Source organism: Petaurus breviceps, unplaced genomic scaffold, assembly GCF_028583685.1.
Source record: "Petaurus breviceps papuanus isolate PSGF00001 unplaced genomic scaffold, PetGlider_PUasm1.0 91133, whole genome shotgun sequence".
Taxonomy (NCBI): Eukaryota; Metazoa; Chordata; class Mammalia; order Diprotodontia; family Petauridae; genus Petaurus; species Petaurus breviceps.
In genome coordinates this window covers 68,366,424-68,379,216 of record NW_027187419.1, presented here as the reverse complement: position 1 = coordinate 68,379,216, position 12,793 = coordinate 68,366,424, and the positions used below count along the sequence as shown (strand labels likewise).

Genomic DNA, 12,793 nt, shown 5'->3' with positions numbered 1-12,793 from the left:
ATTTTTCTTAATGTGATCTAGCAGATAGAGTTCAGACCCCAACTCAGAATTTTATTTACCATATCCTACTTTTCACCTCTATAGAATGAAACTAATATCATTATTTACAAAAAATTTCAACTTTTTGAACTGGAAAGGTACTACACGAGTGTTAAGCATTACTATTGTCATAACATGTCTTGCTGGCTATGTGACTATGGGAAAGTCACTTAGCCTCAGTTTCCTCATCTGTAAAAATGGGGATAATGACAGCACCTATCTGCCAGGATTCTTGTGAAGATAAAATGGGATAATAATTATAAAGTGCTTTGTAAACTTTAAAACACTAAATAAGTTCTAGTTATCATTATGATAATATTATCATTATTGTTAATAAATATTAAAATATTGGAATTTAATAAGGTTAGGCATTTTTCTTAATGAATTTTTTTGCAGGAAATTAATATATTAGCAACACTCTTACCTTTTAAAGTTTCCATAATGAACTTTTTGAGGTAATACATATACTTGGCATCATCCCTCTTGGTGGTGCCTGAAACAAACCAGCCATTCTCCACAATGAAAATCTGAGGATGGTTATATTCAAGGTCTATCCAGGAAAGGAGCTGCCTCAGACTTGGTGATTCTAACTGTCGAAACTTCATATGAGGGTCCAGGAGCTGAAAACTCAGGGTTGGCCCAAAAGAAAGTGCAAAAAAGTCAGCTGTTCCCTTGATGAAATTTTTCTCAGCTTCAGTAAAATTTGGCAAAAGAGATGAAAGGTTTTCCTTCATGCTCTGTGGGTAGTCACCATCAATGAAAATTGGTTTGGCAAACCAGCCCAAAACAAAGTCAAGAGATTTTTGACATTCTTTTAAATCATGTTCAGTCATCTTTCGGGGACTGATCCAGTGGGAGCTAAGTGCAATAGATACTTGTCCTCCTTGAGTTGAACGAAAAGATGTATTGTAGAGATGCCAGACTTTAGCATGGGCCTAGAAAAGAAAGAAAAAAAGAACAATCAGTTTGTTTTTTGCTCTGACTTGAAACATGTTTTAGCAATGACTTCCAGTGTTATTGGTTTCAACATCCAACCCAATTATCAACCTGCAATAAAATACTCATTTTCAATGCCACAGGTTTCCAATATCCTCTAGTGCTATATTATCAGCCAGTGGAAGAATATGCTTTTCTCATGTATTTGAAAGGAATTCAATCAGGTAAATCTAAGCAAATACTCGACCAATCAATCAATCAATATTTATTATTATTATTAGAGTGTGACTCAATGGGCTGCCCACATTATTCCAATGCCAAACATACATTTGCCTAAAAGACTACTTTACAGAGGACTCACACAAGGCAAGTGTTCACATAGAGGTCAGAAGAAGTATACAAGGTCTCTCTGAAGAACTTTCAAGTAGTTTGTGAGATATGGGAAACACTGGCAAAAGACCACCGGCATGGCATGCCTGCATCACAGAAGGCACTGTGCTGTATGGGTGAATCAGAATGGCAGAAGCTCAAAAGAAACACGAGGTGCTCAATTTTAGAGATAGCTCTACTCCAAACATTCACGTGGACTATTTGTGCCCACCCCATGGTAGAGCCTTCCAAGTCTGTGTTGGTCTGCTGAGCCATAGTCCAATACATTGTCCCTTGACTCCAACTAAGTGATGTCATTTTGGTCCTCTTCAAGAATGAAGGACCACAGCCAACTAACTATGTACATGGCAGGTACTGTGCCAAGCACTGGAGATACAAAAAGAGGCAAAACAGTTTCTGCCCTCAAGGAGTTTATAATCTAATGGGGGAGACAACATGCAAACACAAAAGCAAGCTATATGAAGAATAAATTAGTGGATAGAGTCCTGGGGTCAGGGAGATAGCATCTTCCTGAATTCAAATCTGGCCTCAGATACTTAGTAGCTGTGTGATCCTGAGCAAGTCACCTAACCCTTTTTACCTCAGTTTCCACATTTATAAAATGAGCTGGAGAAGAAAATGTCAAACCACTTCAGTATTTCTGCCAAGAAAATCCTAAAGGGGGTCATGAAGAGGAGACAGAACTAAAAAATGACTGAACAACAATAATAAAAACAGAAGGAAGTCACAGGAATTAAGAGGGGTTGAGAAAGACTTCCTGAAGAAAGTGGGATTTTAGTTGGAAGTTAAAGGAAGTCAGTAATCAGAGATGAAGAGGTACAGAGCTCCATGGGTACTGCCCTCCCTCCTTCCCCCCCCATAGGGGTAGCCAGAGAAAATGCTGGGAAACAAGATATGGAGTGTCTTGCTCATGTAACGACCAGGAGACCAGGGTCACTGATTCAAAGAGTACTTGTAGGGGAGTAAGGTATAAGAAAATTGAAAAAATAGGAGGGGGATAGGTTATGAAGGCCTTTGGATTCGAAACAGAGCATTTTGCATTTGATCCTGGAGGCAATAGGATACATTTTTTTGACCCTAAGCCCACAGTCAGAACTCCAAGGGTAACTCTGGCTTCCTGGAGACTAGCAAGGGCTTTTTAGGATTCTCCCTATGAGTCAGGGTACCACAACACCTCAAAGTAGCTGATAGGGAACAACACCCCCTAATTACCCACCTCTTCCCTAATAGCTGTTGGAAAAAAAATGGCTTGTTGGCATTGAATTCCCTTTGTTACCATAAACTTTTGCTGACTTTGATATCTCATTTTTGCATACTTCCTTTCCTGCCCATTCCAGATGATGATCATTTTATTGTCTCATTCTTATCTGAATTAAATTGCTCTCCAACTTTGAAACATTCTGACTTACTTTTCCAGTTTTCAAGCTTAAGTACTCCAGTAAATTTTGTGTGACATTCTCCTTGAAGCCTCTATTCTTATTTTCTCCCTTTGATTTCTCACACTCATCAAATCCAGCCAATTTTCACACCACTCCCAGTGAAAGCTTTTCAGCTTTGTATGCCAAATCTACTTTCTCTTCCCTAAATACTCTTCTCCTAGCCGCTCATTTATGTGTGGTTGTCCAAGGACAGCCTCATTCACATTATGAAGTCACCCACACATTTCAAAGTTATGAAATAGTTTATGACTAACTTGAAGTACAAGATTTTTGAAGCAGATATTTCGCCTTTGTGCTATATTCTACAAAATGTCTTATATGCTTCAACAATCTACACAACCAATCAGCATTTGTTGAGGACCAACTATTTATTCCAAAACATATTTTATCTCCACACACCCATCTTTCAATATGTGCTAGACAAGAAAATATTTCCATTAAAATGATTGGGTCATTTGCTCATGTTCCAAAATTCAGCTGTCGGGTTACCATATCCCACCCATTCTGCCAATGGCAGAAGAAACCTTAAGAAAATAAGACAGAGAGGCAACTAGGTGGCACAGTGAATAGAGCAGTGGCCCTGGAGTCAGGAGGACTTGAGTTCAAATACAGCCTCAGACACTTAACACTTACTAGCTGTGTGACCTTGAGCAAGTCACCAATTGCCCTGCCTTCCCCCCTCCAAAAAGAAAAAAAAAAAGACAGAAGTAAGGTTCCCAGACTAGTGCAGAGGGTTTATGGAAGAACTCCCCCCCACCCCTCCCAAGACTCACATTGACTATAGCCCAGTGGTCTTTAAAGAAACCTTTGGGGAAAGAGGCATGGACACCTATATATCAAATATGATAAATGCCTCTCAGCAAAGCAAATGACTTGAAGCTGGGTTACAGGCATCCCAGGAACAAACATCCCTGTTTCTGAAAGTGATCTAAATGTCCCCAGACTTTCTGAAGTTCATAGTGAAACCGTTTTTCCATCTCTCTTCAATGTTGCAAATGGCCAAAGAGATTATCTCAGGAAGGCCCCAACCTATAGTTATGAATTAACAAATGAATTGCAAAGTACTGTGCAGTCATCTTAATCTGATTCTAACTTGGGTGACTTCAAGTATACCCAGGGAAGAGATGAGTGGTCAGAGGGTGTTAACAAGACTACCAAAAATCAGATATTCAGACAGCCATAATAATGTCAAACTTGACAAAGGTTTCCTGGGTAACTGCACTGATGTTTTGTGAATTGTACACATCCCACAGCCATCATCTTAAACAGGATGGTCCTATACCAACCCAATATACCATTCTAGCAGTCCATTTGACTAGAAAGTGATGTTAAGAATTTCAATCAATATATACTAACACACATTTAGATAGATGATAGATAAATAGATAGACAAATAATTTATAACTTAGCTAAATGTTAAGCACTGGAGATATTTGCTCCTCCCCCCTCAAAAACAACACAGCAAACAAGACAGCCCTTACCCTCAAAGAGCTTACAATCTAATGGGGGAGGACATAAAGAGGTATAGAAAAGCAGAGTGGAAAGGGAAAAGAAGATACCTGCTTGAGACCTTACAAGGAAACTGAAGTATATGGTGGTACCTTGGTGGACTATCTATCAGAAAAGCTCCTTAATGTACATTGAACTTGTTTTCACAACCATCCTATGAAGTCATGCAGGTCTTAGTTCAATATTTCAATTAATCTGTGATCCCAAGGTTGCTGCTGTCAGCAACACAATTCACCTACACCTCTTCATTGTGTATAATTGTTGTGCATTCCTTTCTGTAAATCAGTGAAAGGGGGTCCATCCAAACAACAAACTTGTAGGCTTCCTCCAGATATAGGACTCTTAACCTGAGGTCCATGAACTAGTTTTCTTTAATATATATATTATGTATATATTATATATATATATACATATACACATACATACATACATATGTATATTTATATTTATATATACATATATATATATTTAGATTGGTTTCTTTTATGATCTAATGTGTAAAAATACCGTTCCAGGAAAGCTTCACCAAAATGTCAAAAGAGTCCACGATATATATAAAGAAAAAGGTTAAGAACACCGGGCTCTAGATTCCTTGATAGTCTGTGACTGCTAATGCATTACTATCATTGGTTATCCCATACTCCAGACACTGATAAGCCTTCCTTTCCTGGTCACAACTCTTACTTAGGACTCCACTTAGTGGTGACTTTTAAGACAGATGTCAGAATGGGCTCATTATCAGGAAACACTCTCTCAACTGCCAGGTGGTATGGTAGAAAGAGTCCTGGACTTATAGCAGGGCAAGAGGTGGGTTCTAATCCTGCCCTTTTAGTAGCATTAGCTCATCATGGTCAAGCCACCTCTCAGAGCATGAGTTTCTTCATCTGTAAAATGTAAATAATAATAATAATCACCCTTGGGGGCTGAAGTGAGGGTCAAATTAGATACTGCATATAAAGCAGCTTGTAAAACTTGAAAGTCTATATAAATGAGAGATACTATATCAGAGCAGTTATCATGACTCCAAATGTTCAATTGACTCTCATCCTTCCTAGGCTTGCTTCTTCCATAGAATTTTATAATATGTGAAATCTGCTCTCAAAATCTCAGGGGCAAGTCAAACAATAACTGGTTTGCTTCTCTTTATTTATCATAATTTCTAACTAAGTCTCTCCCCAAGGTTCCCACCATTTCCACCCACCAGGATCCAGTCTTCCTTTGCTGGTCTGAATCAGATCCAGAATACAAATTCTTCTTTGTTGGATTCTTTGTTTTTAAGCACAAAATGATCATTAAGTCAATAAATTACTAGCTGTTCTTCTTTTGGGAGAAAGTGAGATCTGATATATGTTAAAATGAAACATGTCACTACTCCTGCGTGCCTATATGCAAAGCTGGTGATCCTTTTCCTTCTATTTCTTCTTCTTAGAAATGGCACACTAGACAGGGGCACAGGTCTTGGAGTCAGAAGATCTGAGTTCAAATATGGCCTCAGGTATTTACTAGATGTGTGACCCTGGGCAAGTTACTTTATCTATCTTTGCCTCAGCTTCCTCAACTGTAAAATAGGAAGGGTAGCACCTACCTGACAGGGGTATGGTGTGAGGATCAAATAGGCTAACATATATAAAGCACTCTGCGATCCTTAAAGTGTTACATATAAATGTAGTTGGTCAGTCATTTTCAGTTGTGTCTGACGTCCTAGGACCCCACTTGGGGTATTCTTGGCAAAGATACTGGAGTGGTTTGTGATTTCCTTCTCCAATTCATTTTACATACAAATACAAGCTATCATTACTATTCCTCCTCTGCATGTAGTCTCTAACATCAATACCACTTCTATTTCTGCCTCTATTGACATCTTCCCACCTAATCTCCACCATTTGCTTGTTTCATCCCAGAATTTGTGAGGAAATGTAAAATGCTACCCGTGCCCTTTATATTTCTCTCCTTTCTTTTGAATATGTTTTACTTCTACAGAGCTATACTGTAGTCATAGTCCTCTTCTAACCAAATTACATTTATGAGGAAAAAATTTCCTCCTTGAATTAGGTTGTTTCTTCAGACATATCAAGTCATGAATTACATGATCAACTCTTATTGGATTATGTCTTCTGCAAACCTCTGGGTATTGTCCCTGTTCTTTTTCTTACTCTGTAGCTACTCTTTATGATATCTCGTTTAAAGGAAATTTTCTGCCTCCTCCTTCCTCTCTGAACCCTTTGGATTACATTTATACAACTCTCAGAAAATACATTGTCAGAAGCCAAGATGGTGAAGTAGAAACAGGACAGCATGGGTTCAGCTCCCATCACCCCCAATACATGTAAAAAATTACTCTAAACAAATTTTAGACCTAGAACCCACAAAGTGACAGAGAAAAATCTCCTGCTGAAGGCAACCTGGCAGACCAGCAGGAAGGTTCTATTGCACTGTCTTGGGAGCCAAGCCCAGCCCCACATGAGCCTGTGATTTTTGGTTCCAGGGAAGCCCCAAACAGCAGCAGCCAGAGCAGACTTCAGGAGAGTGAATCACCAGCAGCTGTGGCAGTTTCCAGACTTCTCAAACCATAAACGCCAAAGACAGTGAAAGGTCAGTCAGGAATTCTGTTGGAAGAGGGGGTCAGAAGAGCCCTATCCAGCCCCTGCCCCCAGGGCAAGAAGTGGCAGAGGCACAGTGGCTGCAGCTACTGCCATGTGGCTGCTTCCAGAGCTCCTGCCCCACAGATTGTAGGGGGGCCAAGTGACAATTCAGAGGGTAATCACTCTTGCTTTGACCTGCTTGGATCTGGATTTCAGTCTTGGGTGGTGGTCCTGGGGTGTGTGACCAGTGTGCCAGAGCTTGTGAGGGCTGCAGAGAGGGTGCCTTCCTAATAGCTCTGGCAGCTGCAAAAACTCCAGTGATTTGGGACAAAGCTCTCTCCATTCTGAAAGCAGTGTTCTACCATGGCAAAGAGCTCAAAACTCAAGTAATTGACTAGCAACATGAGCAAGCACAGGAAATGCAATCTTACTATAGATTCTTTTTTTGGAAACAAAGAGAATCAAAACATGGAATGGGAGGAAGACAACGAAGTCAAAACTCCTGCATTAAAAGCTCCCAAGAAAAATATGAACTGCTTACAGGCCATGGAGGAGCTCAAGAAGGATTTTGAAAATGAAGTAAGAGAAGTGGAGGAAAAATTGGGAAGAGAAATGAGAATGATGCAAGAAAATCATGAAAAGCAAGTCAACAACATTACTGAAGAAAATAACACCTTAAAAAATAGACTAACTCAAATGGCAAAAGAGGCCCAAAAAGCCAATGAGAAGAATGCCTTAAAAAGCCGAATTTGCCAGATGGAAAATGAATCTCAAAAACTCACTGAAGGAATCAATGAAGAAAGTAGCAGGAATGGATGTGGAGTTGACAGTTGAAGAAAGAAACCTACTGTCAGTTGCATATAAGAATGTGATTGGAGCCAGAAGAGCATCCTGGCGGATAATCAGCAGCATTGAACAGAAAGAAGAAAACAAGGGAGGAGAAGACAAACTAAAAATGATTTGGGAATATCAGCAAATGGTTGAGACTGAACTAAAATTAATCTGTTGTGACATTCTGGACGTACTGGACAAACATCTCATTCCAGCAGCAAACACTGGCGAGTCCAAGGTTTTCTATTATAAAATGAAAGGGGACTACCACAGGTATCTGGCTGAATTTGCCACAGGAAATGACAGGAAGGAGGCTGCAGAGAATAGCCTGGTGGCTAATAAAGCTGCTAGTGATATCGCAATGACAGAACTTCCGCCAACGCACCCCATCCGCTTAGGTCTTGCTCTCAACTTTTCCATATTCTACTATGAAATTCTTAATTCCCCTGACCGTGCCTGCAAGGTTGGCAAAAGCAGCTTTTGATGATGCAATCGCAGAACTGGACACGCTGAGTGAAGAAAGCTATAAGGACTCGACACTTATCATGCAGTTGTTACGTGATAACCTGACACTATGGACTTCAGATATGCAGGGTGATGGTGAAGAACAGAATAAAGAAGTGCTGCAGGATGTGGAAGATGAAAACCAGTGAGAGACATCAAAGCCAACAAGAGAATCCATCTCTGACCACCCCACTCCTCCCCATCCCTCCCCCCGAAAATTCCCCATTGTCACTGAGAACCACCAAATCTGACTTTTACATTTGGTCTCAGAATTTAGGTTCCTGCCCTGTTGTTTTTTTTTTTTAAACAGTTTTCAAAGTTCTTAAAGGCAAGAGTGAATTTCTGTGGATTTTACTGGTCCCAGCTTTTAGGTTCTTTAAGACACTAACAGGACTGCATAGAGGCTTTTTCAGCATTACTGTATTGTCTCCGTGCCAGATGTGGCAAGATAACCATTAGAAATGGATATTACATTGGAATGCCATTAGACTTCTAGGTGAAGCGAGAGTCTAGGAGAGAGGTTTATCGCACTGTAGGGCGCATGTGGTGGCATTTTTCCTTTTTATAATTGTTTAAACCGAATTTTATACCAATGTTTAAAATTAATTGGGTGTTTAGCTTGAAGTTACAGGTTGCATTGGAACGTTTATTGTAGTGGTTTTGCCTTAAAAAGTGTTTCCAAACTGTGCTGAAATGGTGCTGGTAACAGCCCAACAATCTGTGGCTGCTCATTCTTGCTGACTTTGACCTTCCCTTACAGCAGGTTAGCATTGAAGGTGGTATTGAAAAGCCTGCATGCGTGTTCAATTCTTTGGTTTTTCTCTTTCCCTCTTCCCCTTCTCCCCCTTTACTCCCTGCCCTCCTTCGCTCGCTCAACCTCTTTCGTTCAGTATGTGTAACTTGAAGCTAATTTGTACTACTGGATATCTGACTGGAGCCACAGATACAGAATCTGTATTGTTCTTACTGAAACACAGCATGGAATTAACATTAAACTTAAATAAAACAAACCTAAAAAAAAACTCACTGAAGAGAATAATTCCTTCAAAATTAGATTGGAGCAAATGGAAGCTAATGACTTTATGAGAAATCAAAATACTATAAAACATATCCAAACAAATGAAAAAATAGAAAATGTGAAATATCTCATTGCAAAAACCACTGACCTGAAAAATAGATCAAGGAGAGATAATTTTAAAAATATTGGACTACCTGAAAGCCATGATCAAAAAAAGAGCCTAGACACCATCTTTCAAGAAATTATCAAGCAAAATTGCCCTGATATTCTAGAACCAGAGGGTAAAATGTAAATGGAAAGAATTCACCAATCACCTCTTGAAAAGGATCCCAAAAAGAAAACTCCTAGGAATATTATAGCCAAATTCCAGAATTTCCAGGTCAAGGAGGAAATACTGCAAGTAGTCAGGAAGAAATAATTTGAGTATTGTGGAAACACAATCAGCATAACACAGGATCTGGCAGCTTCTACATTAAGGAATTGAGGGGCTTGGAATATGATATTCTGGAGGTCAAAGGAGCTAGGATTAAAACCAAGAATCACCTACCCAGCAAAACTGAGTATAATGCTTCAGGGAAGAATATGGTCATTCAATGAAATAGAGGATTTTCATGCATTCTTGATGAAAAACCAGAGCTGAACAGAAAATTTGACTTTCAAATACAAGAAGCAAGAGAAGCATGAGAAGGTAAACAGGAAAAAAATCATAAGGAACTTATTAAAGTTGAACTATTTACATTCCTACATGCAAAAATGGTAATTGTAACTCGTAAGACTTTTCTCAGTATGAGGATAGTCAAAGGGAATACATATGTGTGTGTATATATGTTTATACATACATGTATGTATGCATACATATATGTATAGCATTGTGTATGTGTGTGTAGATATATGTGAGTGTGTGCATATGTATATACATGTATATATAGAGGGCACAGGATGAGTTGAACATGAAGGGACGATATCTAAAAAATAAAATTAAGAGGTAAGAGAGGAATATATTGGGAGGAGAAAGGGACAGATAGATTAGGGTAAATTATCTCATAAAAAAGAGGCAAGAAAAAACTGTTACAATGGAGGGCAAGAGCAGGAAGGGGAAAGGGAATGGGTCAACCTTACTCTCATCGAATTTGGCTTAAGGAGGGAATAACATACACACTCAATTGGGTATCTTACCCTACAGGAAAGTAGGGGAAAAGGGGATAAGAGAGGGGATGATAGAAGAGAGGGCAGATTGTGGGAGAGGGTAGTTAGAAGCAAACACTTTTGAAAAGGGACAGTGTCAAAGGAGAAAATAGAATAAGTGGGGGGCGGGATAGGATGGAGGGAATTATAGTTAGTCTTTCACAATATAACCACTATGGAAATGTTTTGCATAATTACACATGTACAACCTATATTGAATTGCTTATCTTCCCAGTGGGAGTGGGTGAGGAAGGAAGAAGGGAAAAAAATCTTGAACTCAAAATTTTAAAAACAAATGTTTTAAAAAAATTGGTTTTTTACATGCAACTGGGAAATAAGATGTACAGGCACTGGGGCATAGAAATCCATCTTGCCCTACTAGAAAGTTGGGGGAGAATGGGGGAGGATATAAGAAATAACAGATTAGGGGAAAAGTATTCAGTAGCCTCAGTATTTTGGAGTGGGGGTAGGTAAAAAATGGGGAGAAAAATTTATAAATCAAAATCTTGTGGAAATGAATGTTGAAAACTATAAATAAATAAACAGACAAATAAATGAATGAATGAATAGGAAAAGAAAAGAAAATGTATTCTCATCAGACTTGTTTATTAGCTGGGACAAAGGTTCCCCAGCTCCCTGCTACCAACACCCTTGGAAAAATCACATCTGACAACTGACTCCTTTCTAACAGAATGTTTAAATAGGGCTGGGATGGGGGTGGGGAGAGACAAATAGAATAATTTGCTTCTCCCCCCAAGTGAATGGATTGAGGAGGTGCCTCTCTATTGTAAAACTAGGTAGGTCCTTTTTTTTAAAATTTTACTTTTTCTGTTTTTGTTTGTTTGTTTGTTTTAAGCAATTGGGGTTAAGTAACTTGCTCAAGGTTACACAGTCAGTTATTTCTGGGTGTGGTGCTTAGTATCTGAGACAGGATTTGATCCCCAGGTCATCCCGACACTGGAGCCGGTGCTCTTACTCGCTGAGCCATCTGGCTGCCCCTAAGCAATTGGGGTTAAGTAACTTGCTCAAGGTTACACAGCCAGGTGTTTCTGGGTGGGTGCTAAGTGTCTGAGCCCAACACTGGGGTCGATGCTCTTACTCATTGTGCTACCTGGCAGCCCCAGGTAGGTCCTTCTTAATTGAATACAGTAGTTCCCAGGGGGCCTTTGTGTTTATGGGTGGTGGTCAAAACTCTCCTAACATGATTGATTCCTATACTAACAGGAACCAATTTTTCTTGTGGAAAGGGCTAAGTCACCCTCTGTTGAAAGAGGAAGAGCTGAAATACAGGTTTGGATCCTAATGAGGGGACACTTAGTGGATGTGACCTAATTTGATTGGAATTAGTAGACATGGGGTCAGATGGGTCTTCAGGAGCTTCTCTCTCTGCCTCTCCCTATCTTCCCTTCTGGCTGACCACAAGAGAACAACTTCCTGAGGTTGCTCTGATTTCCTTTCTGGTGACCTAGAGGAAGAAGAGCTATTTACTAAACTCTGGATCTCTTTTGCTGTGGGATAGCCATAAAACTGTCCTACAACATGAACTTGAGCCCAATAAGTGCAGTCTCAACTTTGCTTCCTTTTTTTTTCTTTGTTGATAAGGACTTAGGAAATCCCTCATATTGACCTGTGCCTCAGTACGCCCAGTTTTGGTATCAATAGTAATGTAGTGAAATCCTTTCAAGAAGAAAAAAATTGAGTAACTTACTTTTTAGGATATCTAAGAACTTTGTTATAGGAGTTATTTTTGATCATTTGTATGTTTTTGTTGAGTTAATATTTCTTCTGAAGAGTTCGTATTCTCTGTGGTTTGACTTATTCTAGTATGTTACTAAATAGAGAATTTCTCCCATACATTTAAACAAAATTATTTTGTGCAGTTCAGTTTTCTTGGCATTAGATATCTAATGTTGAGAAAACCACAAAAGTTCTAATCCCCGCATAACTGGGTACACAAAAATGATGTAAGAGTGGAGAGAGGTGAGGGAAGTGTCTTCTTCAAAGCCTTCCTCCATCTCCTAGAAAATTCATTATCATCATTGTATTCCAGCTCTGGCCAGACATTGAAACAGTGACATAGAAATCCAAATACTAGTCGATGATGATGATGATGATGATGATGATGAAGATAGTGATGATGATGAAGGTGATGATGATGTTGGAGTTGATGGTGATGATGATGAAGATGGTGATGATGATCAAGGTGATGATGATGATGGTGATGGAGATGATGGTGATGATGATAGCATTTATTTAGCGCTTTAAAGTTGGAAAACACTTTACAAATTTTAGCTCATTTTATTCTCACAACTCTGGGAGGTAGGTGCTCTTTTTAACCATCTATTCGCTTCCCAAATTTG

The 12,793-nt window shown here is 39.3% G+C and overlaps 1 protein-coding gene and 2 pseudogenes across 2 annotated transcripts in view; 1 reads left to right on the top strand and 2 right to left on the bottom strand.

Annotated features, from left to right (window-relative positions):
• The window catches only part of LOC138155417 (biogenesis of lysosome-related organelles complex 1 subunit 2 pseudogene), a 964,561-nt pseudogene that overhangs the window by 591,481 nt on the left and 360,287 nt on the right, over nucleotides 1-12,793 (bottom strand).
• Nucleotides 1-12,793, bottom strand: part of KL (klotho) — a 74,046-nt gene that overhangs the window by 41,834 nt on the left and 19,419 nt on the right. For both annotated transcript variants that reach the window (XM_069080845.1, XM_069080844.1), the window contains exon 2: nucleotides 464-974. In XM_069080845.1, the coding sequence (XP_068936946.1) occupies nucleotides 464-974 (511 nt within the window). The remainder of the gene's footprint in view (nucleotides 1-463; nucleotides 975-12,793) is intronic.
• LOC138155548 (14-3-3 protein epsilon pseudogene) lies at nucleotides 7,684-9,252 on the top strand (annotated as a pseudogene).